The 27,146-nt window shown below is 63.9% G+C and overlaps 3 protein-coding genes across 3 annotated transcripts; 2 read left to right on the forward strand and 1 right to left on the reverse strand.

Annotated features, from left to right (window-relative positions):
- Positions 1-219: 219 nt before the first annotated feature.
- Positions 220-10,068, forward strand: CDHR2 (cadherin related family member 2). Its single transcript, XM_075509565.1, has 31 exons — positions 220-280; positions 692-757; positions 848-987; positions 1,257-1,310; positions 1,550-1,639; positions 2,238-2,327; positions 2,883-3,005; positions 3,083-3,226; positions 3,369-3,444; positions 3,648-3,754; positions 3,834-4,064; positions 4,156-4,311; positions 4,519-4,686; positions 4,957-5,018; positions 5,112-5,352; positions 5,458-5,694; positions 5,967-6,036; positions 6,124-6,738; positions 7,000-7,071; positions 7,348-7,397; positions 7,511-7,662; positions 7,868-7,970; positions 8,050-8,138; positions 8,371-8,445; positions 8,564-8,641; positions 8,727-8,787; positions 8,892-9,016; positions 9,177-9,290; positions 9,460-9,537; positions 9,643-9,703; positions 9,900-10,068. Exons 1-31 carry the CDS (start codon positions 235-237, stop codon positions 10,017-10,019), a joined length of 3,894 nt encoding a protein of 1,297 aa, XP_075365680.1. The 5' UTR covers positions 220-234; the 3' UTR covers positions 10,020-10,068.
- Positions 10,069-10,429: 361 nt separating this feature from the next.
- Positions 10,430-18,283, reverse strand: GPRIN1 (G protein regulated inducer of neurite outgrowth 1). Its single transcript, XM_075511011.1, has 7 exons — positions 18,179-18,283; positions 17,745-17,843; positions 17,158-17,382; positions 16,165-16,219; positions 15,169-15,362; positions 13,871-13,965; positions 10,430-13,668 (listed from the first exon to the last, which is right to left on the reverse strand). The coding sequence occupies exons 1-7, from the start codon at positions 18,281-18,283 to the stop codon at positions 12,249-12,251; spliced, it is 2,193 nt and encodes a 730-aa protein (XP_075367126.1). The 3' UTR covers positions 10,430-12,248.
- Positions 18,284-19,428: 1,145 nt separating this feature from the next.
- On the forward strand, positions 19,429-26,434 carry LOC142413610 (glutamate dehydrogenase 1, mitochondrial-like). The gene is given in 13 exon segments (XM_075509908.1): positions 19,429-19,468; positions 19,960-20,015; positions 20,512-20,575; positions 21,212-21,298; positions 21,497-21,538; positions 21,541-21,683; positions 23,266-23,403; positions 23,527-23,664; positions 24,357-24,437; positions 24,965-25,180; positions 25,557-25,618; position 25,884; positions 26,285-26,434. Coding segments are annotated over 13 exon segments (1,170 nt in total). The 5' UTR covers positions 19,429-19,443; the 3' UTR covers positions 26,402-26,434.
- The last annotated feature ends 712 nt before the right edge of the window (positions 26,435-27,146 follow it).

The following is a 27,146-nucleotide window of genomic DNA, read 5'->3' on the forward strand; positions in this document are numbered from 1 at the left end:
GTCTCCAGCACCTGGAGGCCAACCCTGTCCCCCCATGCCATGTCCCCAGGGGGGTGGGATGGAGCCTGGTGCTTGCTCACCAGCCCGGCTCAGCACAGGGGACTGTCCCCACCAGAGCCCCTCCTGCCCCAGGGGCTGCTCCCCAGGAAGGGTTTGGGGGGGCTGGTGGGAGCAGACAGCCACAAGCCCCAAGGAGCTGGTTGTCTGGTGTGTGCCCACAGGCTCGCTGGCAGGATGGCATGGCGCTCGCCGGTGCTGCTCCCCTTCCTCCTGGTGGCAGGTGAGGACTTTGCTTGGTGGCTGGCACGGATGGGCAGGAGGCGTTGGAGATGCTTTCAGCCCCCAACACTCATTCCAAATTCCTTGAGGGCAGCTGGGACCACCAAAACAGCTGCCCACCCTGCTGGCATCTTGGAGACCCCATGGCAACCTTGCTGCCCCAGGGCAAGGCAGGGCAGGCAGGGGGCTGGGCATCGGGGATGGCACCCAGCATGGGTGCTGCAGGCGGAGGTCAAGCATGGTCTGGAGGTGGGAGGTGGGAGGTTTGGGATGAGCACGAGGAAGGTGAGGGGTGGTGGGTTCCCCTGCCTCCCTCGGAGACCCAAACCACAGCCGGGACCCGGGCGCAGGGGTGCAGGGTGCAGGCAGAGCCTGGCACAGGGATGGTGCTCAGCACACCTCCTTCTTGTAGTTTCAGGCAACACAGCCCCCTTCTTCAACATGACCTTTGTCTACGTGCCTGAGGACCTGGAGCTGGGTGAGTGGGGCAGCCTCAGGGAGGCCCCGGCGTGCAGGAGGAGCGGCCGGGGGGACGCTGAGCAGGGGCTGACACTGCCCATGTCCCCAGGCCAGCATGCGTTCCAGCTGACAGCTATTGACATAGACGGGGACCCGCTCACCTACAGCATCAGTGGGGCAGAAGCCTTCTACTTCTCTGTCGATCCCCACACAGGCAATGTGACGCTGAGGAACTCCCTGGACCGTGAGGTGAGGGCAGAGACCGGGCCAGATATCCCTGCCTGAGCTGGGGGGTCTGCGGTGATGGGGATGGAGGGCAGAGCCGTGAGTCCTGTGGGAGAGCTGCTCACGGTGGTACTGTGGGTCACTCTCTGGCCCCGGAGCCTGGCTCTGGGTGGTAGAGCCACCTGGGAGGAGTATCCCACCCAGGGCTGGCAGCTGGGAGGACATTGAGGCTCAGCCATCCAAGGATCAAGCTCTGCCTGGCCCAGACCAAGTCCTGCCTTATGTCCCTCCAGCTCCTGGCCAGGCTAACCATCATCGTCAAGGTGTTCGACCAGATGAATGAAGCAGTAAGTGCCAGGGCACGGGCTGGGTGGCTGCCGCGGGTGATGGGGACAGGGGGGGAGCAGGGTCTCAGCGGGGCCATGGACGAGGCTTGGTGGGAAAGGGGCTGGAGGTGAGCTTTGCCCAGGGGCGGGCGATGCTGGCTGGCTTTGGAGCCAGGAGGGTGCAGGGTGCCGGAGCTGCACCCAGCTCTGCCAGGCACCGTCTCCCACACTCACCCTGTGCCCTTCCTGACACCTGGTAGGTCTCCAGAAAGCTCACCATCATCGTGGAGGACCGTAATGACAACGCCCCGGTTTTCCAGCACCTGCCGTATGAAGCCTCCATCCCCGAGGTACCTTCCCGGGACCTCCCATCCCCTGCGGGCAGCAGGGCAGGGGTGCTGGGTGGCTCCTGTGGCATGGGTGTGCCGGCAGCGGGGCAACGGTGCACTTGGAACCAGGTGACCCCACGCCTGGGCGTGTGGTGACGACATGCCTGGGCGTGGGACAATGGTGCAGCCAGCAAGGCTGACCTGGGAGCGCTCCGTGCCGGGGCAGTTGCCGGTGGGTGCCTCTGTGCCAGCCTGAGGCACTGGCGTGTGGCTGGGACTCTGCCCTTGCGATGAGCTTCTGAGCAGGGAGCGCCCGAGCTGCGGCTCAGCCCAGGCCAGGGTGAGGCCGGATCAGGGTGCAGACAGGGTGTGGGGCTGAGCCCTACCCCCCTCCAGCAGCCCCAGGGCTGGGGTGCAGCCTCTGCTCCCAGGGAGCCCCAGGGAGGGAGGCGGGGGGGAGCAAGGGCAGCAGCTCATCCCTGGGTGGCCCACGGCACTGGGCAGCCCCTGGAGCCCTCCGGGACCAGAGCACGGCAGAGCAGGGCTGGCAGGGGCCGGGCCCAGCACCACCACCCCTGCTCTCCCGGGTGATGCCACCACCACCCCCCTGTGTGCCCAGAACATGACACTCAACAGCACTATCTACACCGTGTTTGCCAACGACAGTGACACCGGGAACGCCTCCAAAGTCAGCTACAGCATTGAGGAGGTGAGTGCGGGGCTGAGCCCCCACACCCCGGGCATTGCCCTGGCCAGGGGCTCAGCGTGCTGGGGTGTGTGGGGCTGGGAGGATGCTGGCAGTCCCAGGACCTCCCCAGCAAGCGCTCTGTGCCAACGGGAAGACGACGTGGCTCAACCGCGTGAGCCAGGGCAGGCCCTAGCATCTCCCCTGGCTGAGCCTGCCCGCTCCCCGGCACCAAGGAGGGGTTCGTGCCTGCTGGAGAGCAGTGCATCGTAGAGTGGGGCATGCCATACCCAAACCTGAGCCACCTCTGTGGGGCAGAGGTGCTGGGGGACCCGGCCGGGGACAGCCCGTGGCTCTGGGGGAGCAGGGGTATGTGTTGGGTCAGGAGGGCTGGCTCTGCACCCGCGGGGCAATGGGTGCAAGGTACTGAACGGTTGCAAGCTGGGGACGAGCCAGGTGGTAGAGGGTCCCCATGGCCCGTGGGTCAAGCCTGGTAGTAGGATGGGGGTTGAGCCCCAATCTCTGCTGGGACACCTCTGCTCCCTGCCTTGGTGACACGGGATAATGTCCCCTGCCCAGGTGATCCCAGACAGCACAAAGAATCGCTGGCTGTTCTACATCCTGCCCAACGGGAACGTGGTGCTCAATGGCTCGCTGGACTATGCCAAGAACACCTTCTACCAGCTCAAGATCCTTGCCAAGGTGGGCGCCAGCTGCACCAGGGGCGTGGGGCTGCCAGGTAAGGGTGCCATGGGACTAATGGGTGCTCTGATCCCCAGGACGGCGGGGGGATTCTGCACAACATGTTGACCTTCCAGCAGAGCTCGACCTACCTGTCCCTGACCATCCGCGACCTGCCCAACCTGGACCCACGGTTCCTCAACGAGCCCTACTCCAGCTCTGTGCCCGAGAACTGCACCCTGGTGAGGAGCCCGCCTGCCCCAGTGGCATGTCCCTACCCGTGGCGCTCCCTGGGGGCTGTGACGCCCCGGGGTGTCTGGGCCACCAGGCATGGGGGCAGCTGGAGACGTCATGGGTCCTGCCCTGATGGCCATGTCCCCGCAGGGCACCACTGTGCTGACTGTCACTGCCGTGGACAGAGACACGAGGGTGAATGATGAAATCTTCTACAGCATCACCAGTGAGTGATAGGGCAGCACGGGATGGGCAGGGGGTGAGCAGTGGGAGGGTGGGATGGGAAGGGGGGGCCATCAGGCAGCAAGAGGCAACGTGGGGACTGGTTCTGGGCTCCTGGGCACTGCCAGCCTGCCCTGCTGGCAGAGAGAGGGCCAGGCCTGCATTTCCCGGTGGCTGCAGCTGGTTCCTGCTGTCCCCTTGCCCTAGATGCCAGCGTCCCCTTTGCTATCAATGCCACGACGGGCACCATCACTGTGAGTGGGCCCCTGGACCGTGAGCAGCTGCCAAGCGAGGAAGTGCTGCTGGAAGTCATGGTGAGTAGGAGGCAGCAAGGGGAACCCCATCCTCTTCCGCTCCCTGGGCCCCTCCAACCCGCTCTCTCTTCCTGCCCAGGCGCGTGAGAAGAACCTGGACATCTACGGCAAGGTGGCACAGGCCAGCACGCTGGTGGAAGTCATGGTGACCGATGTCAATGACAACAAGCCCCAGTTCTACCACTGCTCCCTTCCCAACTGCAACTTCTTCACCAGTGCCCAGAACAACTTCAGGGGCAACATCATAGAGCACTCCTCGTCCAGGCTGCCCGTGTCCAACCTCAGCATTGTCGCCCATGACCCGGACAAGGTGAGAGCTTGTCCAGGGGGCTAGGCTGGGGTGCAGGTGCCTGTCCTGGCTGCACTGCCCACCCTCACTCCTGCACGTCTCTCCCTGGCAGGGCATCAACAGCAACTACGAGCTGTACCTGCAGGGTCCGAATGCCAGCGCCTTCACTGTCTCCCCCGCAAAAATTGTGGGCACAGGGGAGGTCCAGCTCCTGGTGCAAGACCCATCCTCTGTGGACTACGAGATAAGCCATGTCATGGTGGTGCAGGTGCGCCATGGGAACAGTCCCTGCTCCCTGTGCATGCCGGGACACAGAGGGGACACAGTCCTTCTCCTAAAGGGTTCAAAAGCCAAAGCAGAACATGGCTCTGCCCTGGAAGCTTGTTTGGTTTAGGGGAGCTGGGCTGGAGTGTGATAGGTCTCTATCTCATGCTTGGGGACCCATGTGAGACACTGACCCTTCTCCATCCTGCAGATCATTGCTAATGACATGGGCAACCCCACGGACTGCTGCTCCACAGCCACCGTGACCATCGATCTCATTGACAGCAATGACCACATCCCTGAGTTCCCCCAGAGCACCTACAACCTGAAAGTGATGGAGAACAGCCCGGCCGGCACCACCATCTCCCCAAACATCACGGTCAGGCACTGGGCAGGGAGCAGGCACAGCTTACGTCCCCCAAGCAGGGTGCTGGGCACGCCTGGCACTGCTGTAGCAGCTCATGTTGAGGACACTGGTCTTCATGCACACAGGAAGGAGATGGTGCCAGTGGGCACACAGGGTGTGGGACTACGTGCCCATTAGGGCCACGTTTTTGGGGTGTTCACTGCTAGCAGCCGGTGCCCCAGACTCATCACTGCCCTGGGAGCTGAGGTGAATTGACCGGGTGCTTCCTTCTCTCTGTTTTAGGCCTATGATCCGGACAGTGGTGTCCTGGGCCAGATCACCTATGAGCTGCTCCCAGACAGCATGTATGTAGGGGCATGGTCAGCCACAACCGGGGCATTGTCCCAGTGAGGGGGCTCCAGGCCTGAGCCCTGGTGACAGCTCTGTGTGTGCCGTAGACGTAAAATCTTCACGGTGAATGCCACAACCGGGGCAGTGCTGGTGCAGAATGGGAGCTTGCTGGACCGGGAGACTCGCTCCATCTACTATGCCAACCTCCAGGCCAAGGATGGGGGCAACCTGGTGGGCACCACCGTGCTGGAGATCACCGTGCTGGACGACAACGACATGGCGCCCATCATCACTGGCTCCTACTTCATCTCGGTGGAAGAGGGGCAGAACGTCAGAACGCAGATCCAGGTATGCGCCGCTGGAGGTGGGGAGGATGATGGGGGGCTGTTGGAGAGGAGCAGGGACTGTCCCCAGGGTGCCGGACAGGCATGTTCCAACCCCTGACCTTTTCAGGCCATCGACAATGATGAGCCTGGCAACCGCAACAGCCAGTTGGGCTTCAAGATCTTGTCAGGGCCATTCAGCAACAACTTCACCATCAACGCGACCACAGGTGAGATGCACAGCAAGGAGCCACTGGACCGCGAGGCCCTGGAAGATGAGCAGGGGCAGATGGTGGTGACGGTGGAGGTGTACGACCACGGCATGCCACAGCTCAGCACCTCGGTGAACGTCACCATCACTGTGGGGGTGAGCCCTCGGCACAAGTGGGGATGTGCTGGGGTAGACAGAGGCTTGGAACTGGGATGTAAGGGCAGGGAGGGGACGTGGGATCCCTGGCAGGGGCACCGTGTCCCCAGATTCTCTGTGAGGGCAGACGGAATAGTTGATGAAGAGAGGCAGGAGAGGGCTTGTGTGCCTCCTGCCTGTGGGCAGGCACGTGTCCACGCTCCTGTCCCCAGCCTGCTGTGGGGGACCCTGTTTCCTGGAGCAGCTACAACCATAGACTTTATCTCCTGCAGGACATGAATGACAACGCACCTGTGTTCCTCAACCAGTCCTATGAGTTCTCAGTCTTTGAAGACTCTCCAGGTAGAAGCTGCGTGGCCAGGCTTGTGGGACCAGCGGTGTCCCGGAGTCAGTGCCCACTGGCTACTGAGTGTCTGTCTCCACCTGCAGGGTCCCTCGTCGGTGAGGTGGAGGCCACAGATGCCGACCGGACGGAGATCAATTCCCGCATTTCCTTCCTACTTCAGAGGGGCAGTGGCTCCAGCAACTTCTTGATCCGCTCATCCCACCTGCAGCCAGGGTACTATGGTGGGCAGCTGTTCGTGGACCCCGACACCTCCCTGGACTATGACACCCTGCAGCAGAAGTTTTTCTCCTTGGTGGTGCTGGCGGAGAACACGGCCGCAGACAACATGGGGGATGCCACCAACGTCTCAGTGGTGGTCCACATCCTAGACATCAACGACGAGCCCCCCACCATCCTGCCGGCCTCACTGAAGGACGTGCACGTGAGCGAAAACGGCACGCAGCAGGGTCTGGTCCACACGCTGTTCGCCTTTGACCCAGACACCAACCACTCGCTGGTCTTCGAGGAGCTGGCAGTCGCCTGCTTCAAGGGGGCAAGCAGCGCTGGGGAGGTGTGCTGGGACTGGTTCATGCTGGCACCCAATGGCTCAGTGCTGGTGAACAGCTTGGACATTGACTACGAGCTGTGCGACAGCGTGGTGCTCACGCTGCGGGCTGAAGACCTGTACACCGAGAACGGCAACCACTACAGCCAGAATGGTATGACACCCACTCCCTGCTCTTTCCACCACCACTGGGCATGGTGGGTGGTGGGACCTGTCTCTCCCACTTCCCAGGAGGAGCTGTGGGGAGCAGGGCAGGAGCCGACCAGTTTGGCGATAGAGAGAGGGTGTCCCAGCTTTTTTGGTCCCTGCCACAGGGACCTGAGCCTGCTGGGAGGACAGGGCTCCCATAGGCAGCAGAGGGTGCTGCAGGGCTGCTCTGTTGGTGACTGGAGCTCTGCTTTTGGGACATTTGCAGAAACCCTGAGGATCCTCATCACCGACGTGAATGATAACACACCACTCTTCCTGCCCATCTTGGAGACCTTTGGTGAGCAGCCGGGGCTGGTGCGTCCCGTGGGCTCCTCTCTGCACCTGCACGTGCTCTGCCATGCTCCCCGGTGGTGGGGACCTTCCCCAGCCAGGGCAGGGCTGTGAGAGGTGCAGGGACCAGGCTGGGGTTACTCGATGCTTTCCATGAAGGCTGTGGGGCCGATGGCAGCGGGGGGATGTTGAGATCTGCTGAGCCTGTGCAGGATATGGGGTCTGCAGCAAGCCTGGCTGCACACCAGTGTGACCGCGCTGTCTGTCTGTCTGTCCCCTGCAGTGGTTGTCCCCGAAATCTCTCCTGTGGACCTGCAAGTGGCTACCGTGAAGGTGAGGAGCTGGGGTGATGAGCTCCCAGTCTGTGGAGCCGGGCTCGCCTGTCCCCACCATGGGCAGGCAGTGGCCATTCCCATCCGTGCTCCTGCCACGCTTTGTCCACGTAGGCCACAGACGCTGACTCAGAGCTGAGGGGAACCATCACCTTCTCCATTGTCAGTGTGGTGCTCGTGGAGGACAACGGGGTCAGCCGGCCCTTCGAGAACCTCTTCAAGGTGGTGACAACACCCGAGCAGGACAGCTACGTCGGGAGCATCCAGTGAGGCCATGGGTCTGGGCCGGGGAACTCAGCTCGGCTCCTGCCTGCCGCAAGGCAGAGGTGCAGGCAGGGCCAGCGCAGGCTGGCAAAGGGACAAAGCCATCATGGGGTCCTGCCCTGGGCATGGTGGCAGGGTGGAGCTTGGGGGATGGCGGTGCCCTCCTGGGGATGCCCCATGGGATCGCTGATGTCCCCATCCTCACAGGGTGGCCAGCAACCTCGATGGCTCGCTGAAGGGGCAGTACCAGGTGACGGTGGAGGCTCGGGACGGCGAGGCACCAGCGCACACAGCACAGACCGTGCTGAATGTGAGTGTCACCCCTGTCCCCCATCCAGAGATGCCCCCTGCCCTGCCCAGCCCCGCTCACCCCTGCTCTCCCCGCACAGATCTTCACGGTGGATCAGAGCTACCGCGTTCGCCTCCAGTTCGTTACAACAGTGGATGAAGTCCAGAGTAACTCTGAAAATATCAAAGTGTAAGGGGGGCCGGGCTGGGGAGGGGGTGTGCATGGCTGTGCAGCAGGGGACATGATCATACAGGCCAGGACCCACTGACCGTGTCTCCCAGCTTCATGGACCATGAAGGGGACCAGGGCAGGCAGGTCCCCACCAGAGCCAGGGGCTGCAGGGGCTCCAGCCGCTTCCCGTGCCCACGAGCGGGGCGGCAGGATGCCTGGCCCAGCCTCCCTCCATCCTTCCTGTTCCTAGGGCCCTGACCACCGCGACCAAGGCAGGGGTCTACGTGGTGGCCATCCGGAGCGTGGAAGACACCCGTGCCTCCCAGTGAGTGGGGCCATGCAGGTGGTGGGGAAGGGGATGTGGCAGTGGCATCGGAGGGGGTCGCCCTGGGGCAGGGCACCGTGCCCTGCACCCCGCTCACCCCATCTCTTTGATCCCGCAGGGGAGAAGCCAAGTCGGTAATGGAGGCGTACTTCGTCTACAGCAATGGCACTGCCCTGGACGTCAACCAGCTGACCGTGTGTGTGCCGGGGCAGGGGCTGCGCACGGGCACTGCCACACGCCCGGACCAGCCCAGCTGCTCATGCCTCCGCTTTCCTTGGCAGGCTCATACAGTCCGACCCGCTGGTCCTGGCTGAGCTGGTGAACCTAGGCCTGGCCGTCATCGTGAGTGGGGCCGGGCAAGGGGCACAGTGAGAGGACACCAGCCCCGTGTGGGGCTGGGGGGGTCCGCTGGCCAGGGCTGTGTCCTCACCCCTGCTCTGCGCCAGGGCCCCGGGGAGGTGGTTAAGCCCACCAGGGAGACGGAGCTGATTGGCATCATCGCAGGGCTGGTGGCATTCCTGCTCATCTTCATCCTCATCATGACCCTGGTCTTGGTTCTCACCACCAGGAGGTACCGCACCGCCCGCACCCCCTCCTGCCTCCCCCCACTGCCCCCATCCTCGCCGGCACCCCCAGACCCATCCCTACCCTTCATCCCGCTCCTGCCCACCCCATCCCACGGCCCGGCTACCGCCTGCCCCTCTCACCCACCCTGTCCCTGGGCTTTGCAGCTACAAGAGGAAGCTGAGTGCGATGAAGGCTCTGAAGGTTGCCACGACGTTCAGCCCTGCCATGGCGCAGCAGGGAGCTGGCATCCCCGGGACCAACCAGTACAATGCAGAGGGGTGAGTGGGGGGCTCCCTGCCACAGGAAGGGAGAGCCCAGGCACGTCCCCACACCCAGGGGCTGCAGGGCTCGCTGCCACAGCCCTCCTGCCCTGGGGGACATGGCTGCCCCGGGCTGACCCCACAGCCCCACAGTACGGTCACTCACCTGCCACCCATCCCTGGCCAGGGCCAACCCCATGCTGAACCTCTCCCTCGATCCCTCCCACGACCTGGGCTTCCATGAGGACTCCAGCTCCGTGGCCAGGTGAGCTCTGCAGGCAGGTCCCGAAGGCCATGGGGCCGTCACCCTGCATCCCCGCTCCGCCAGTGCCTGGGCCCTCTTCTACCCCCCACCCTCCACTCTCCACAGCATGAATTCTCTGGATGAAAACGCAGTAAATGCACCTGGGGACAACAACCTCAAGGCCGAGGTGAGTGTGCAAAGAGCTGCTGGTGCCCAGCAGGGAGTCCTGCCACCACACCCCGTGTCCCCTCCTCTCTTCTGTGGTTCCTGGGCTCCTGGACACCTCATGTCCCTTCCTCTCCATCCCCCTGACAGCCCCCAGCTCCTGGGAAGGACGGAGTGTCCATGTCCCCATCCCCTCTGACCACATTCTCCTCCTGCAGCAGGACAAAGAACAGCTGATGGACCCCACCAACGAGGAGGTGCTGGTGGCCGCCCTGAATCTGAAGGAACCCACAAAACCAGTGTACATCAACAATACCTTCACCACCACGGACTTGTGAGCGGGCACGCAGGGAGCAGCGAGGCCAGAGTGGGACTCCAGCAGCCGCTTTGGGGATGTTCACAGGCGGGCAATAAACCTGTCCCGCATGGGTCATGGTGTCCTGTGGCCATAAGCCTGTCTGCCCAGGGGACTCAGCCACCTTGGGGTCATCTCTCCCGGCACAAGGTGCTGGTTTTGGGCCAGGCTGGTGCCAGAGGGGAGGAGAGTGCCACCGCGGGGCTCAGCCTGGCTTCTTGTCCCCAGGACCCTTCTCTGGGCTGCCCCACTGGCCCCTGGCCCCACTCAGCCTCGGGGGAGAGAGGTGCAGGCAGCCCAGCGCAGAGGTTTGTGCAAGTTTTATTACCCAACATCCACGTTGACAGGTTAGTCTTCCCGCCCCCTTCCTCCCCCCCCCCCCCCCCCCCCCAAAAAAGAAATGAAGAGGAAAAAAAGAAAGTAGGTGATGAAGCCACGGCGCCGGTGTGCCACAGCTCGGCAGCGCAGGGCTGGAGGTGGGGGACAGCCCGGGGCAGGGTAGCAGGGGATGCCCCAGGGCTCCTGGTCTTCCCTGTGTGGCCACGGCACCGTTCCCGCAGCCCAAGGCACAGGGAAGAGCTGGCTCCTGGTGAGCACTGGGGCACAGAGCGGGCACTGGCCGCAGCCCTGGCTGCAGGCTGGCCCTTCAGTGAGCCCTTCACAGCAACCCGCAGGGCAAGAGACAGCCCTGCAGGGCCAAAACAAGCCCAGGACGTACAACGGGGGTTTGGGGGGCCAAGACTTGCCCCTTAAAGAGAGGAAGCGGCTGCACTGGTGCCCCCTGCACCTCGAGCCCTCCTGCGCCTCTGCCGAGAGGGGATGGTGCAGCTCCCCAGGCACCCCCCGATTGCAGCCTCCTGCCCATCAGGCGCTGGGCACAGACCTGGGCCCCCTCTCGCTGCGGTACTGCGGGGCCGGTCCTCTGCACAGGGCCAGGCTGGAGGGGCCAGGTCCCACATCTCGGCGGGATGCTGCGGTGCCGCTGGCCATGAGGATGCTCACCCGACCACGGGGGTGCTCGCCCTGCTGCACGCCGACCCTTCGCTCCCGACACCCTCCGGCCCGGCGGGGCGCAGGCAATGTAGGAAAAGTGTTTGAAAAGAGGGTCACGGCCCCACAGGCCACCAGGGAGGAGGTGGCTCCAGGCAGGACACGCACAGCTGAAAGTGTCTCTTAAAAAGCTCCAAAAATCCAAACACGGTTCAATAAAAGCCCCCCTCCCCCCCACCCTGTAAAACCCCAGCTGTAAAAAGTGGCAGCGCTTTGCAGCCGGCACATCCCCGGCTGCCATGGGGGAGAGCAGCCAGCGGGGCTGAAGGGACCTGCGCAGGGATACGTGCCCACGTCCCCAGTACGCAGGGCCTCTCCAGCACTGGGGAGGCTGGACGGGCCCGGCGGCAGGGCAGGCTTCATCCCCACCGCCAGCCATGGGGAGGACATGCCCTGGGCTCTGATGGCCACTCTCAGGAAGGTCCCCAGGGAAGGGGGGGGCTGGGGCTGTGGGGACAGACTTCCCAAGTGCCTCCAGCCACGGTGACAGGGACAAGCAACTCTCTACCGCAGGCGTGGTTGACCCCAGTCTCTCCCATCTGAGATCTGTCCCAGTGCCCACGTGGCCAGGTCCTCCCAGCTCCAGGGCACCCACGGCACGGCAGCGGGGCAGAGAGGACAGGGCTGTGGTGGGCTGGGCTGAATACCCCCACCTTGGGCAGCCATGGGGACCCACATGTCCATGGCCGTGGGCTGATCCGTGGCTGAGCCCTGGGTAGGCAAAGCGGTGGCACCGTGATACACCAGCGTCTCTCCAGCACGGGGGGTGACGCTGCTGCCTGGAGCACGAGCCAGGCCAGAGCTCGGGGGAGACAGCAGCAACCTGCTTGTGCCCACCCTGAGCCATCACCAGACCTGTGCCACGGGCAGGAGATGCCCCGGGAGCAGCCGCCTCCAGCTGGAAGGAGCCATGTGCTTCCTCATGCTAAAAAAAGCCACCAAGCACAGAGACGCGGCACCAGCCTCAGGTCCCGGGACACCTCCACGGGGCCAGGCTGGCAGGGGGACCCCCGGTGAAGGAGACGTCTTGCCCCAGCGTGCAGTGCTCCATCACCGCCTGCCCCAGCCCCAGGAGCCCTGCACGCTGGTAGCGGGTGTCTTGGGACGCCGGGGCAGGGATCCCTGCCTGCGGCACCCCTGACCCACCGGCGTGGGCAGTGGCTCACTCCATAGCGGGGCCGGCGCGGGAACAGCACCGGGGCCGCCGGACGTTTTGCAGCAGAGCCCGAAAGACGCTGGGCTGCCTCTTGGCCTCGCCTTTGCGGGGGGCTCCCTTGACGGAGCCGGTGCGGGTGCTCTGCGGGGTCATCACCACCTGCCGCCCATGCTCCTCGATCTGCTTCTCCAGGTGCTTCTGGATGGCCATGCCCAGCACCTCCACCTCCATGGAGGCCCCATACACCTCCCACGTCATCCCCTTCTCGTCCCAGCTCACCTCCCGGATGGGCTCCGGAGCCTCCTCCGCCACCGTCCCCTTCACGTGCACCTCGGGGTATGAGGCCTGCGGAGACTTGGCCACCGGCGTCATGGGCCCAGTGGCCACTGAGCGGGTCTCCACAGGCATGGACACCTGCATCTCCGCGTCCTTCTTGGAGGGCTCCAGGCGCGGGGCAGCAGCAGAGCCCGTCTCTCTCTTGGGGAAGGTGAAGGCAGCAGCCCCGCCCGGGGGGCTCATGGGGCTCAAGGCCACCGACACCAGGGACGCTCGGCTGTCCACTTGTGTCCCCATGTCCTGCGTCCCAGCATCCTGCGGTGGGGTCACCTCGAAGGAGTAGCTCTCGCAGAGCAGCTTGGCTGTCCGGGGCTGCTGGCTGCTCCCGGCATCCGCACCCTGGGCTGGGCTCCCCTCAGCTCTGCCCTGACCCAGGGTGGTGGGGCTTGGCCCTGCCTCGCTTCGGCCCCCGCTCCCCGCAGTGCTGGCACCAGGGGGGTCCGCCGTGCCCCCCTGGGGGTGCTTGGGAGCCTCGCCACCCCCCGGCTGGGGTGCAGTGCCCAGAGACGTCCCCGTGCCACCCTGGGGGTGCTCCTGACTTGGCAGCTCAGCTGCTCCGGCACCCACAGCGGGCTCCACGAATACCACATGTTTGGCAGGAGCTGGCACGCTCCCCGTGTCCTTGCTGGGCACTTTGAGGCAGGGCTCAGGCAGAGCGGGCACGGGGGCTGCATTCTCCTTCTGGGCACCAGGGCCCCCCATCCCCGTGGGATCGCAGGCAGGGGCAGCGCCACTTGGTCCCCCGCAGCTCCCCGTCGCTGCTGCCATGTTTGGCTCTGCGCTGGCATCCAGGAGAAGAGTGCCGGAAGCCGGTCCTGTTGGTGATGGTGCCTTCTTCTCCACTGCTGGGCTGGCCACGGCGCCCTGGGCCTCCGGTTCAGCCACGCAGCAGGTCCTCATGGCACGGCCCTCCGTGGCACAGCCGGAGCCAGGCAGGCACTCGCCCGCCGGCGGGCAGCCGGGGGAGCTGGCGCCGGGCTCACAGGCGTCCTCGGCCCCAGCCTGGCGGCTCAGCAGCTGCAGCCCCTCGGGCTCCTTAGCGCTGCCCATGCCCGGGGAAGGCTTCTCCCATGCTAGTCCTGACGCAGGTCTGCAAGAGAGAGGATGGGGCAGTGAGGGGGGAGCAGCGCACGGACCCCCAGCCCCACTCGGTTGCCAACTGTTTTTCTCCATGCCACCCATGACAACAGGTTGGGCGGCTGCCCGGAGCACCCACCAGCCCCGGCACAGCCTGCGTGGTGGCACCCGGTGCCCGGCCCCACGGGAAGGGAGGAACGGTGTTGGCTGCCTACCGTAAAAGCCAGCCTTCCCCCGGCACGGCCGGACCGGGAGCAGGATCCAGGTGCTGCTGCGGCTGCCGAAGCAGGGGGATGTGGCGCAGGGACCCCTGCAGAGAGAGTGGCACCTAGAGCGCAGCCCCAGGCACCAGGCTGAGAGCCTGGGGGGGGGGGGGGGGGTCGGCACCCCCCACCTGCCAGTGGGGAGCTAGGCGCAGCGTGGGGTGAGAGCGAGCCAGGCCCCGGGGCCAAGGGGGGCTGCAGGGCACGGCAGGGGCACGGGGCAGCCCGAGCCCTTCCCTCTGCTGGCTGGGACCAGCGTCCCCGGAGCTGAGCGTGTCCCCCGGCCACGAGAACCCCCAGCTCAGCTCCCATGCCCCACGTCGAGGATGCGCCGAGCTCTGGCCGTGCGTGCAGAGCTGGCTGCAGGCAGGCACCCCGGCACGGTGGGGGGACACAGCCTGGTGTCACCCAACCGGCCCCAAATCCCCCCCCAGCCCCGTGGAGCAGCCCTGCAGCAGGAGCACGGTGTTAAGCCCCGAGCTCGCCGGGAGCCCCCCAACTCTGCCAGTGCCAGCGAGTCCCTCCGGAGCTGGGAGCGCATGCGTCCCGCAGCCGTGGGGCACTCCACGCCTCCGGCCACGGCCACTCGTGGGTCCTGGAGAGGGCAGAGCTGAGCAGACACAGCTGGAGCCGAGGGAGTGCCCCCAAGGGAAGCGGCAGAGGAGCACGGACCAGGCTGGCACCGAGCCCCCCGCGGCCGCCCCGCAGCGCCGGGGCCCCGGAGGCAATGAACCCCGTCCTCCGTCCGGGTCTTCCCACGCAGCACCCCGTTCCCGGGGGGCCGTGCCGCCCCGCACCCCGACCTGCCCCGACAGCACCCGGGGGGCTGTGGGCGCCCTGCCCGGCCCGGGGCTGGGCGTGGTGCCCCGGTACCGCTGCTCCACGGAGGAGCTGCGAGCCCCGGCACACGCGTGTGCAGACGCGCAGGCAGACACGCGTGTGCACACGCGCAGGCACGTGCACACGCACAGACACGCGTGTGCACACGCACAGGCACGCACACGCCGGCACATGGCTACGGGCACACCCGCACGCACGGACACGCGTGTGCACGTCCCGCCCCGGCTCCGCGGCCGAGCCACGGACAAAGCCGCCCCCGCGGCAGCCCCGGCCGGGGGGAGGCCGCCCCCGCCGCCCGTCCCGGGGCCCGCGGCGCCGCCGCCCCCCGCCCTGGGGGTGCCGGTACGGGGCGGGCGGCGGCCGCAGCGCCCGGCCCGGCCCCGCCACGTGCGCCCCGGGGCCGCCGTTACCTGCGGCGGCGGATCCTCCCGCCCGCTGCCGTCCCGTCCCGCTCCGCTCGGCTCCGGCGCGGCGACGGCAGCGGTGGCGAGCATGCGTGGGGCGGCGGCGGCGGCGGGGGCGGTACCGCGCCCCGGGCCGCTCCCCCCGGCTGCCGCCCGCCCCGGCGCCCCCGGGCAGCGGTGGGGAGGCGAGGGAGGGCCGGCTGCCGCGGGGGAGCGTGGGGGTCCCGGCATGCCCCCCCCCCCCCGGTGTCATCGCTGTCACCCCCCCGGCCCGCCCTGGGAGCGCCCCGGGACCCCGCAGCCCCCCGGCACCCCCCAGCATCACCGCCCCGTATCCCCCAGGGTCGGTCACCCCGGTCCCCCCCGGTGCACCCGGGCACAGCAGGGCACACGGCCGGCACCGGCCTGCCCCACGGGTCCCCGACCCTTAGCGTGGGTCCCGTGGGTGGGGCTGACAGCGACACAGAGCCCGGTCCCTCTCCTACCTGGTGATGGAGACGGCCGCTTCCCTCCTGGGCATCACCGGGGGGGGCTGCACCCCAGCCAGCCCGAGGGACGGGGACAAGGTGCCACCGCGGCAGGGAAGGAGGTGGGCTCCCGCGTACCCCTCGCCCAAGGGTGGGGGAGGACGGGGAGGGGAGAACGTCCCTGTCTCCCTCCCGGCAGCGCTTGCCTCTGCTCCCGGGCTCAGGCTTTGTCTAACTCCTTCCCACGCACTCCCGCTCGCGCTGCGGGGGGGAAGGCGGCCTGCTCGCCTCGCCTGCATCCCCGCATCCCCCCAAAACCCTCCCGCACCCCCCCAAAATCCCCCAGCTGCCCCCCATCACTCCATAGGGTCAAGATCCCCTCCCTGCCCTGCGGATGTCCACGCTGGGGCAGGAGCTATAGATCTATAGGGCTGTGGGCGGGGGATGCTAACATCTTGGGGTTAACGTTAGCACACACACACCCCCGGCCCTATAGATCTATAGGGTGAGGTGGGCGCAATGGGAGCTGGCACACCTGGTTGCTTGGAGACAGGAGAGGTTGGAAATGTTCCTTCCAGTAAACAGCCAGGCTGGAACAAAACCCCAAAGGCGAAAAATAGGGAGACAGGATATGGAAATAAAATAAAAAGCATTGCTTTACCCCCCCCCCCGGGGCAGAGCGGGGCACCCCTGTGCCACTGCCAGGCACCCCAATGGGCGGATGGGGTGGATGGTGTGGGGGTGCATCACTGCACCCATCAGCCTGTCCCCCCCTCAAGGTGTTTGTCCACACTCATGGCCCTGTGTGCTGGTTCCAGTCCTGCAGCATTGACTGGGCCCAGTTGCCCGCTTGCAGTGGGCCACAGGTACGGGTTTACATCCCATATGGGATCAGACCCAAGCCGGGGCACAGACCCTGGGGGAGGACAAGGGACACCAGGGGCAGGATCAAAGGGACACTGCGGGCAGGATCAAGTCCTAGCAGAGGACGGGACCAAAATGTCCCCCATCCCCTGGCCGGGACTTTGCCGCGGGGCAGGGGGCTGTGGGGCCGCATCCTGCCGGCATTTGCTTCCACCCGCCGCCCTCAGCTCCGCCGGCAGCCGCTCTCCCCGTCCCCATCAGCATCGCGGCACCCAGCGCGTCCCCATCCCCGCTGGGGCCGGCCGGGGGGGTTCGCAGGGAGCACCCTCCCCTCCTCCGCAGGCAGCCTTCATCCCAGGCCGGCTGCCTCCTCCTCCTCCTCTCACCGCCCGGGCACCTTGGGGCTGGCAGGAGAACAATAGCAAGGAGGATGAGTAAGATGGTCCCCATTGCCTTGGCAACGCACTCCCGCGCTGCCGGCGCGCGAGGAGTCAGGCAGCTGCCTGAAAAGCGCATTCTGCCTCGGCGGAGGGGGCTGCCGGCGCAGGTAGCATGGCAGCCCCCTCCCTCGGCGCCGTGGCCCACCTCCCACGCCCGCACGGGCAGCGCCACGTGAACGCGCCCGGCTCCCCCACAGCCACCAGCACGCCGCCGGCACACGCACACGCCGGTGCGGGCAGGCACACGCGCCCGGCACACGGCTCGGCCCAGGCTTGGCTCCTGTGCCGTCCGGCTCGCCGGTGGCCGTTTGTGCCAGGGAGTGGTGGGACGCAGTCGAAAGGGTCTGGCTGGGGAACGTGTCCCCTCCGGGGCTGCCCGGCGGGAAGGCGATGGGTTTCCCGTGGCCGCTCACTGCTGTGCCGCCTTCACGTGCGGCTGCCCACGTTATCTGTGGGCAGGGAAACCAGGCTGTGGAGTTGATGGGGTGCTGGCAAATCCCTTGCTGCCCCCCGGGCTCCCCTCCCCGGTCCAGGCCATGCTGCGCCGGTGGGAGGACCCACAGAATTGTGAGTGCCTTGGGATGACACGGACGTTACCGGTAGATCCAAAAGCACCAAGCGCCCTAAAAATAGCGCTGCCTTCCCAGCTGCCTCGGCGCAGAGGTGCTGGGGGGGCACCTGATCGCTGCCAGCACCCCCTGCCCTGGGTGCCCCAAAACACAGCCCGTGCCTGGGGTTGACCTGCCCCAGCTCTGCAGGGTGGGAGGGCACTGCGGCTGGGACACCGCAGCCCGGTGGCCGGGCACATCACCCTGGATGCTCCTGGGTGCAGGCCAGGCGCCAGGTGCAGGCAGGGTCCCAGGTGCAGGCAGGGCCCTGGGTGCAGGCAGGGACACGGCCCCAGGGCCAGCTGGGGGACACGGGCAGGGATGGGGCACAGGGAGGCACAGCCCCCACTGCTGGGATGGTGGCGTGGGGCTGTGCAGGCCCTGGGAGCCGGGTGAGTGCCCCATGGCCCCCTGCCCCATGGCCCCACAGCCCCAAAGCCCCATGGCCCCACGGCCCCATGGCCCCACGGCCGCACAGCCCCCTGCCCCACGGCCCCACGGCCCCACAGCCCCCGGCCCCACGGCCCCTCGGCCGGCTCCCCCATGAGACCCGCCCCGCACTACCCCCTGCTCCCGGCTGGCCCCGCCCCTCATCGCCCCGCCCCTTTAGGGCATCACCTCCCTGTGCAGACCCCACCTCCATCTTCCCATCTCCCATTGGCCAGAGAATCAGCCAATCGGAAGGGCCTTGCAGTACCCACCCCGCCCATTCCGCGCTCCACAGCGCCCCCCCCACGGCCATCCCGGCGAGGATCAGCCAATCAGAGCGCCGTTTGCTGAAGGGCGTGCCCTCAGCCTCCCAGAGTTGCTCTTATTGGCTGCTGCCAGGGCGGCGGGGCGGGGGTAGCCATGTTGGGGCGGCAGGGCAGCGGCTGGTTCGGGGGCGGCGGGGCCCGGCTGGCCTGGCGGGGACGGCCCCGACGCCCCCGGGCCTCTGGCCGTGGCGGAGGCCTTCTGCGGGCGGGCGGGCGGGCGGCTGCCGCGGTGGAGGCGGGTGCGGCGGCGGGGGCCCGGCGGGGTGGGCTGCCCTGGGTGCGCGGGCTCCTGGAGACCATCCGGCGCTGCAGCCGCGTCCTGCGGTGGCCTTCCCCCGGCGCAGGGACAGCGGCGCCTGGGAGGTGGTGTGGGGCTGGCGGGCCCAGCTCAGCCGGCACCGCCTGCCCTGCAAAGGGGGTGAGGCAGGGAGCCGCGGCCCCGCTACACGCTTCTCCATCCCTACCCAGCCCTGCGCGTGGGGCTCTGCTGGGCTCGCCCCCGCCTGGCTCAAGGAGCGGGGAGCCTGAGTGGGGGGCATCTGCGTTAACATGGTGGTGGTTGGGATGCCTACGGCGGTGCCCGGGAGGATGCCGTCCTTGGACGCATCCTGCAGAAGGACGAGGGATGCTTGGAGGAGGCAGCTTTGCCAACCTCAGCTGCAGCCCGGCTGCTCACGCTGGAGCACAAGAACAGTGTGGCTGGCCGCCACCCCTGTGTGCGTTTGACTCCTCATCCTAAACCTCGTATACGTGCTGCCCTAAACACACCTCAAAGCGGTGACAGGTGTTCTGAGCCCGAGGGGTCCCAGCCTCCTGTCCCCTCACCCTTAGCCTGAGGCTTTCGCCACGCTGCGGCCGCGCTGTTTGAGGTGCCACCGCAGCAAAGGCCTGTGTCTGTGGGATGGCCAGCTGGTAGGAACCTGCTTTCCATTCTGTGGTGATCTGGAGGAACGGGTCTAGCTGAACAATTGCTGATCACCTATTGCGAGTAGATGCTGCTGTTTCAAGAGTCAAAGCCTTTCCTACAATGCCTCTGTGCCAATTGTGGTAAAAAGCCAGGGACTCTTCGTTTCTTCTCTCTCCTTTCCCAGGGTTTCGTTTCAGCAGCTCAGTCGGTGTTGATGAAGTAAAAGCCCTGGCTGCATTAATGACATACAGATGCGCTGTAGCGGGTAAGTACAAGGGGAACGAAAAGTGCATGGTGACTTGGGCATGGAATGGGGCTGTGATACCGTGAGTCAGAAAAGCTCGTTAGATGCTTTGAAAATCAGAAGTGCTCTAGAAGTGCAGGATGTTCCTCTGGGCACGGATGTGTGAGGGCAAGGCTTGCTGTGGCTGCAGAATACGCCGCTGGCAGTCCAGGATGTTCCTGTTAATCAGGGAGCGTCAAGCATCGTGCTTCTCAGATGCAGTCTCTGTGCCTGGGTTGTCATGGATTCAGCTCTAGCTGGTGGAGTTGGCGGCAGGCTCAGGGTCCGTATCCTGTCCTGCCTTTGGCTCTGCTCCACAGAGGCCGTGTGGCGTTAGGGGGGAGCCCTGTGTGGCATGGGGAAGCGGTGGGCCCTTGCCTGGATTCACCAACAAGGTCATGATTGCCACAGTCGCCTTCTCCCCCTGGGGAGCAGGCAGAGACCATCTGTCTGCCTTACCCGGTCTTTTCCAGACATTCCTTTTGGTGGTGCCATGGCGGGTGTGAGGATCAATCCGAGAAAATACTCGGTGAGTTGACTCCTCTCCTTCCCCCACCAACGGCCCATAACTCACGCTCCATTTGCACAGCCCTTCCTCTCTGTGCGTATCACGGCAATGCACTCTGACAAGCGGGGGGAGACATTTGTAGTGAGTAACACTCACCCAGCGACTGCGAAAAGCAGCTCAGGGTGGGGAGAGGGGTGGTGAACTCTGGTTTATGGGTGAGTGCATCTGGCCAGACACACACTGAAGGAGTCTGGAGTAGGGACGCTCCTGGCCGCTGCCTGCTGTGCTGGGAGAAGGTGCAAATCAGCAAGGGGTTGGAAGGGCAGTGAGCAAAGGGACCAGGAGTTCACACATCTCTTTTTTTCGAGCCAGGGTCCCAGCTGCTGTGAATTAACTCCCAGGGGACATCAGGGTGTGCCCTGTACATGCAAGGCAGGGCAGCTGCCGGATGCTGTACCGTGGCTCTGATTTTTCTTGGGGCCTGTAGTGACAACTATGTTTTGTTGTTCTTGCACAGGAACATGAGTTGGAGAAAATAATGAAGCATTTTACTGTAGAAATGGCCAAGAAGGGATTTATAGGTGAGAGTGGTTTTGTCCCCATTCTGTAAGCAGCGTGTGGCTCGCAGGCAGGGGAGCGGGCAGCAGCTGCCTGGCTGAGCAGGCACAGAGGCTGCTGCTCACTCACTGCTTGTCAGCAGTGCTCAATGCCCTGGTGCTCTGCTGTCTGTTCACTGCTTTGCTCTGCCTGCGCTGTGAATTTGGAGCAGGGGGAGCCTGCTGCAGTGCTGAGCACGGCGGGGCTGGCCAGGCTGCCCCCCAGGTACTGCTGGGCAGGGGTCTCACCTGCATGTTACCCTTCATTCCCACTGGCCTGCGCAGCCGCAGGGAGGAGTGAAGGTTTCTCCTGCCTCAGCGCATGATAGAGAGCTCACTGGGTGCTGGTCACAAGGCAAAGACCTCTACATTCCTTCTTTAGTTGAAAGTGTTGGGAAGGGACACGGCAAAGACCCTGCGAAAGCCAAAGACGTTCATGCCTGAGGGGAGCTGGGGAGGCCGTGGGGCACAGGCAGCACCACGCTTTGGTCAGGGGACTCCTTGGTGTGCCCAAGGACATGACAAGCCTGCAGAAATCACCTGTCTGTGCACATGCCATTGGTTGGAGCAAAGCAGTTGAATTGCAAAGACAGGATCTGACAGATTTTTCTACCTCCACAGGGCTTGGGATTGACGTGCTGGCCCCTGATGTCAGTACTGGGGAGCAGGAGATGTCCTGGATAGCTGACACCGACACCCACAAGCCGGGTAAGCTCCGACAGTGCTGGTTTGGAGCCCAGGATGCCATGGGCACTACAAGGATTCGTGCCCAGAGGCCCTTGCCAGTGAGTTGCTTTAGGTTTAGCTGAGGCTTAGGGGAGGGTGAGGGAAGCTGAGGCTTGGGGAAAGTCCTCTCTAGAGGACCTGCACCAGGTGAGACCTTAACCTTTGCTCTCCCCATCGCAGCTTTGCAGGACGTCAATGCCCAGGCATGTGTAACAGGAAAGCCTGTAGCCAGGGAGGCATCCATGAGCAACACTCTGCCACTGGGCGAGGAGTCCTGCCTGGCATTGAGAACTACATCACCAACACAGACTACATGGACTGCATTGGCCTGAGCCCCGGCTTCCCCAGCAAGAACTTTGTGCTGCAGGTGAGTGCAAGGACATTTCCTTGGGATCTTTCTGCCTCTCTTTTCCAGGAGAGCTTTCAGTCTCAGTGCTGCCTGGACATGATTTCCCAAATCTCTCCTCACCCTGTGGCAGCACGCACTCCTTTGAGCAGTTTTTCAGACCCACTGCATGCAGAGGTCCAGGAATGCTGCACTGCTCACACTGCACAGGCATTCCCAAGGTTTCTCTGTAGCCATCTTGTCTGAAATCGCTCATAAAATGGAAGCTGCAACTGACCCTCGTCTGCGCAGCAGGCAGAGCAGAGAGGTGGCAGGACACAGGGGGCTCTGCCAGACTGGGTGGAGAGAGCCAACCCCAGTGACAACGTCACATTTCTGTCGCCTCCAAACCGGCCACAGTGAGCTGTGATGTTACCCACAGCAAAGGTCGTGCTAGTGGGTGCAGCCCCCATCTCTTCTGGGTGCTCTGTGGGTCTGGCCCACAGTGGCCTGCCTTGCCCAGCGACCTGGGAGCTCGGTGGGACCCTGCGGGTGCCAGCCCTGCCTTTTCCCCTCTCCTGCCAGGAAGGACCTTCCCTTCCCTGCAGCCCAGGGCCTGCTCACAACTGCGGTGAGGTGCTTCCCCCTGCTGTAGCTCCAGGAGCTTCTGCTCTCGGCCAGGCACTGCTGCCCTGATCCACTGCCCGCTCTGCCCACAGCTGCCCATTTCCTGCTGAGGCCACTGCTCTCTGCAAGGGAGAAATAAACTGGAAACCGTGCAGCTGAAGTCTTGCCTGCGGCCGGCACTTTGTGCTTGCCTCTGAGCGCTCGCTCCTCGATGCAGCTCTCTGCCGCGGGGGAGAGGCTTTGAACCAAGGCTGCACCCGGAGCTGCTGCCTGCAGTGCCTTCAGGAATGTCCCTGCCTTTGCTTGTCCCTTCCCTTTCTTCACACCCTTCTGCTTTGCTGATATGGCAGAGAACAAGAAGGCTGAAGTCCTTGGATACTGTTTGTATAATTTTGCTGTGTTTGGGGGATGTTTTTGCAGTCTCAGGAACCAGCATTGCTTTTAGGAGCTGTACTATGCTGGCAAGCACTTTGGGGCAGACAGTGTAAAATCATCTGTTCCCGTAAGAAGAGCTGGGCTACCCCCATGGCCCTGCCTTGTGCTGGTGCCGTGGCAGTCGATTGCACCCCCTCAGTGTGAGGTGCAGGAGGATTGCTCGGATTGTGCCTAGATGCTGCGTGGTGCCCACCAAGGGACTGTGTTTCTCACTGGATCTGTTTTCTGTTGTGATCAGCTCTTAGAAGCTGAATGGCATGCTGTGCTTGGAACATCATGTCCAGGAGCTCTGGAGGTGATAAAGACAGGCTGAGCTAGAAGCCTTTAACCCACAGGCTCTGCTTTGCACAACCCTCTAACTAGCCAAGGTCTCTGTCCTGACAGGTCCTAGTCTCCGTCCAGCCAAATCATTCACCAAGAACTGCTAGATTAGGGGTTCCTATTTGTGGTTCTCAGCTCAAACTCCTGAGAGGGGGCTGTTACCAGAGCAGCAGGTCAGTTTTCAGTGTTTGTGCCCGTGACTTCCCTCTTCCCAGACCATCTCCGCTCTGTGTTACTGTAGGGCTTTGGCAAAGAGGGGCTGCACACCATGAAGTACCTGCACGAGTACAGAGCCCGCTGCATCTGTATTGGGAAGACAGATGGAGCCATTTACAGCCCCAGAGGGATCGACCCCAAAGAGCTAGAAGACTATAAGCAGGTGAATTAAGCCCAGTCAACCCAGCCCCTGTTCTTAGGAGGTGGTGGTCAGTGCCTGTCTCTGAAATGCCCACGGAGAAGGGGGCTGCCCCTCACCGTCTGCAGGGCTCTCTGCTCATTCCAGGACCATGGCACCATAGTTGGCTTTCCAAAAGCAGAGCCCTACGATGGCAGCATCCTGGAGGTGCCCTGCAACATCCTTATCCCTGCGGCTATTGAGAAGCAGCTCACGAGGGAGAATGCACCCCGGTTGCAAGCAAAGGTACAGACTGTTTGTGCCGCACACTCTCAACAAGCCCTGCATCAGTGCGAATGACAGCAGCCTAGCCGAACCTTCGCTGTTGGCACTCAGCACCCCAGGGAGGTGTCACATCACTGCACTGACAACTTGCCCGCTGTGCCAGAGGGCCAGAGCCTGAGGCAGAGGTGGCAGGTCACATAACTCGGGGGAAGAGGAAAGACTGAGCCATTCTCTTTGCTGGCAGGGGGCAAGGATTGTTGGAGTGACCTTGGCTGACTCTTCTGGCATCCACAGTCTTCATTGCTGTATCAGATCCTCCCCTCAGGGCAGGGGAGATGATGTCCTCGAAGGTACTGGGTGTCACAGTGTTGACACTGAAAATCATGGGCAGCAGATAAGAGTGAAAAAAGTAGGGGACTGCTATGAATACCAGCTTCCTCCCTTCACTGTGAGCTCTAGGGACCAAAGGGACAGGGCGTGCTGGGACCTGGGACTCTGTCACAGTCAGTGTCTGGTGCAGCCTGAGCCTTTAATCATTCTGTGCGAAACGTGAGGTCTGAGCTTTTGCTCATCCTGAACAGCTTCGGTGGGTAGGCGAGCGCCCAGACCCCTGCCACCAGAAGTGGCCTGGTGGGGGGGATCCAGCAGCAGGGAAAGCAGTCTGTCACTGGTTTCTTCTGCCTGTCTCGCCTCTGCTCTCCTTGTGCTCTCAGATCACTGCAGAAGCTGCTAACGGCCCCACTACACCAGCAGCACACAAGATATTCCTGCAAAGAAACATCCTGGTCATCCCGGTATGTCCATCCCCATGGACATGGGGAGATGGTGGGCTCATGGCTATTAGGGCCAATGGTGTTGTCAGCGGCACCGATGTGGATCCACCTGGGCTCTGCCAGGCTCTGGGATCAGGCAGCATTGATGGTGCTGTCTCAGTCAGCCTGTCCCCTGCCTTGCCCCCAGCTCCTGAGCACATCTCAGATGCTGGTTTCCCTTCCGAACCCTCCTGGTTCTTGGCTGCAGCAGCGATAGACCTCAGGGCTCCTGGCCAGCACCGAGATGTCCTGTGGCCACTGATGGGCCAACAGCAAACCGTGCCACATCACACAGGGTGTCAGAGCAGCTGGTGTCTCTGCTCAGAGGCAGTGCAGAGTCACCGTGGCTCTAGGATTCAGCCATCCCAGTAACCTCAAGACTGTCTCTGACAGCAGAGCCCAAGGGTATGGGGAGGGACCCAAGGCAGAGGAGGAGAGATCCCCAGATGGGTCATGGGTCTCGGGGTCACCCTCAGCAGCAAATCTGAAGCGTGTACTGCCTTTGGTAGGACGTTTATGTGAATGCAGGTGGTGTGACCGTATCCTGCTTCGAGTGGCTGAAGAACCTGAACCACACTAGCTATGGCCTCCTCAGCTTCAAGTATGAGCAGGAATCCAGCTACCACCTCCTGCAGTCAGTGCAGCACAGCCTGGAGCAGTGGTTTGGCAAGGCCAGAGGGGAGATCCCCATCGTCCCATCACCAGAGTTCCAGGCCCGCATGACTGTAAGTGTCTACAACCATGGAGGCTTGTCCTGGCTCACTTGTTTCACATTCCCAGACGCTCCTGTCTGCCACCCCAGTGCTGAAAGCTGACTTTGTGGCACACACAGAGCCCCCTGTGCTATCATCCCACTAGTGGAGGGGATGGAGTGGAGATGCCGTGTGTGGTGGTACAGCCCTACCATCTGAGGGTGCTGCTGGGTGCTGCAAGGAGTCCCTTGGGAGCCAAACCATGTGCTGGAGCCAGCTGCAGAGGTGGCGAGCCAAGCTTAGACTGCCTGTGGTGGTCTTGCACCAAGCAAAGGGGCTGTGTTCTATAAATGGGTTTGGGAGGCCAACCTGTAGCCTCTCCCACAAAGGATTCACTTCTCCTCCTCAGGGTGCCTCAGAGAAGGACATCGTGTATTCGGGACTGGCCTACACCATGGAGCAGTCAACCAAGTTACCTCTACGGGCTCCTGGCCTCGCCCATCCCTGCTGTCAGGCCCCTTGCCTCGCTGTAGAGGCTCTGTGCTGTATTTGAGTGGTGCCTACCTGCAGCACCCCATCACCACTCCCAGTGGGTCAGCACGAGGCCTGGGTTCATCTTCCCGGTGGTGGCTGTGTCCACACTTTGGGTAAAGACTCGTGCTCAGCAGTGTCCCTTGTTGCTGTTGGGTCCCTGTCCCTCTCTCCATCCCTCTGAACCTGTGTTCCCCATTTCCAGGGTTGCTTAAATGAGCCAGTGGGTGCAGGATGGTGCCGGCACTGCTGGGTGGGGGGTCTCATGCCACCCCTCGGGGAAGTGGCTGCATGCCATGCTCAGAGGCATGAGTAGTGTGTGTGCAGCTCACCTGTGGGTGCAGCGTCTGTCCCTAGGGGAGTGCTGGCGGGCAGCAGTGGGAGAGCATCTCCAGACCCGCTCGTAGGTGGCTGCAGGTCTTACAGAACAGCCCATTTGGTTGTTTGGTGTGGAGGTGACCTCTTCCCCTTTGGCTGCTCCCAGGGCCTGGCCTGGTGCTTGCACGTGTGGTGCTGCCTGCACCCTCTTCTCTGGGTCCTCTGCCCACCCCTCGCCCCCAGACCCTCCCAGCACGCACCAGCCTCACAGCTCTCCTCTCTCTCTAGCAAATTATGACCGTGGCTGCAAGGTACAACCTGGGCCTGGACCAGAGAACCACTGCCTACCTGTGCGCTCTGGAGAAGGTGTTCACCGTGTACAGTGAAGCCGGCTTCACCTACTGACACAGCACCCGGCAGGGCTGCCCCAGGCGTCACTGCCAGCCATACGGTGAGGGTCACAGTCTTGCTGTGCAGGGGGTGCCCGGGACACCGCGTGCTGCGCAGAGGGGGCACCCTGGTCTCTATAAATGGTTGGTTTGAGCATGTTCTCTCCCTGCTGCCTGGTTCTCGGCTCTCCTGGGCAGGGGGCTGTCTTCCCCCACATCCCTTCTGCCCCAGCCCCTTTACAGCCTCCTGGCCACTGGAGGAAGCTGTGCTGATGCTGGTTTGGGTCTGCTTGCCCATGGCTGGCAGAATTGGACAAGGGAAGAAAAAAATGCAGTTAGTTCTAGGGGAGGGGGCAGCCCACGGCACAGCCAGCCCCAGGAACAGCTGTCTTGGTCCTTTTAATAACGCACGGTGGGTGCTGCAAGCACTGCTGCAACTGGCGCAGACACGGGGAGCAGAGCCAGGGCGGGGATTTGCAGGCATCAGCAAACCTGTTGTGTGTCCGTGCTGACTGCTGCAGCTTCACTCTTTGCTGGCAAAGCTGTCGAGCCAGCTCGGGTGGGGGATTTAATCATATTCATGGCGGGGAGACTCAGCCCAACCTCTCAGCCTGGCCTGTGCTGCAGTGAAGGGGCTGGAGGCTGGCTGGGGGCTCAGGCTGGGTTGGTGGCCCTGCCCTGGGGGAGCTGAAGGCCCAAGGACTGCGCTCTGGGGTGGGCACAGGACCCCTTGCTGTGGTGGACATCGCTTAGTGGTGTGT

Source organism: Mycteria americana, chromosome 8 (assembly GCF_035582795.1).
Source record: "Mycteria americana isolate JAX WOST 10 ecotype Jacksonville Zoo and Gardens chromosome 8, USCA_MyAme_1.0, whole genome shotgun sequence".
NCBI classification, from domain to species: domain Eukaryota; kingdom Metazoa; phylum Chordata; class Aves; order Ciconiiformes; family Ciconiidae; genus Mycteria; species Mycteria americana.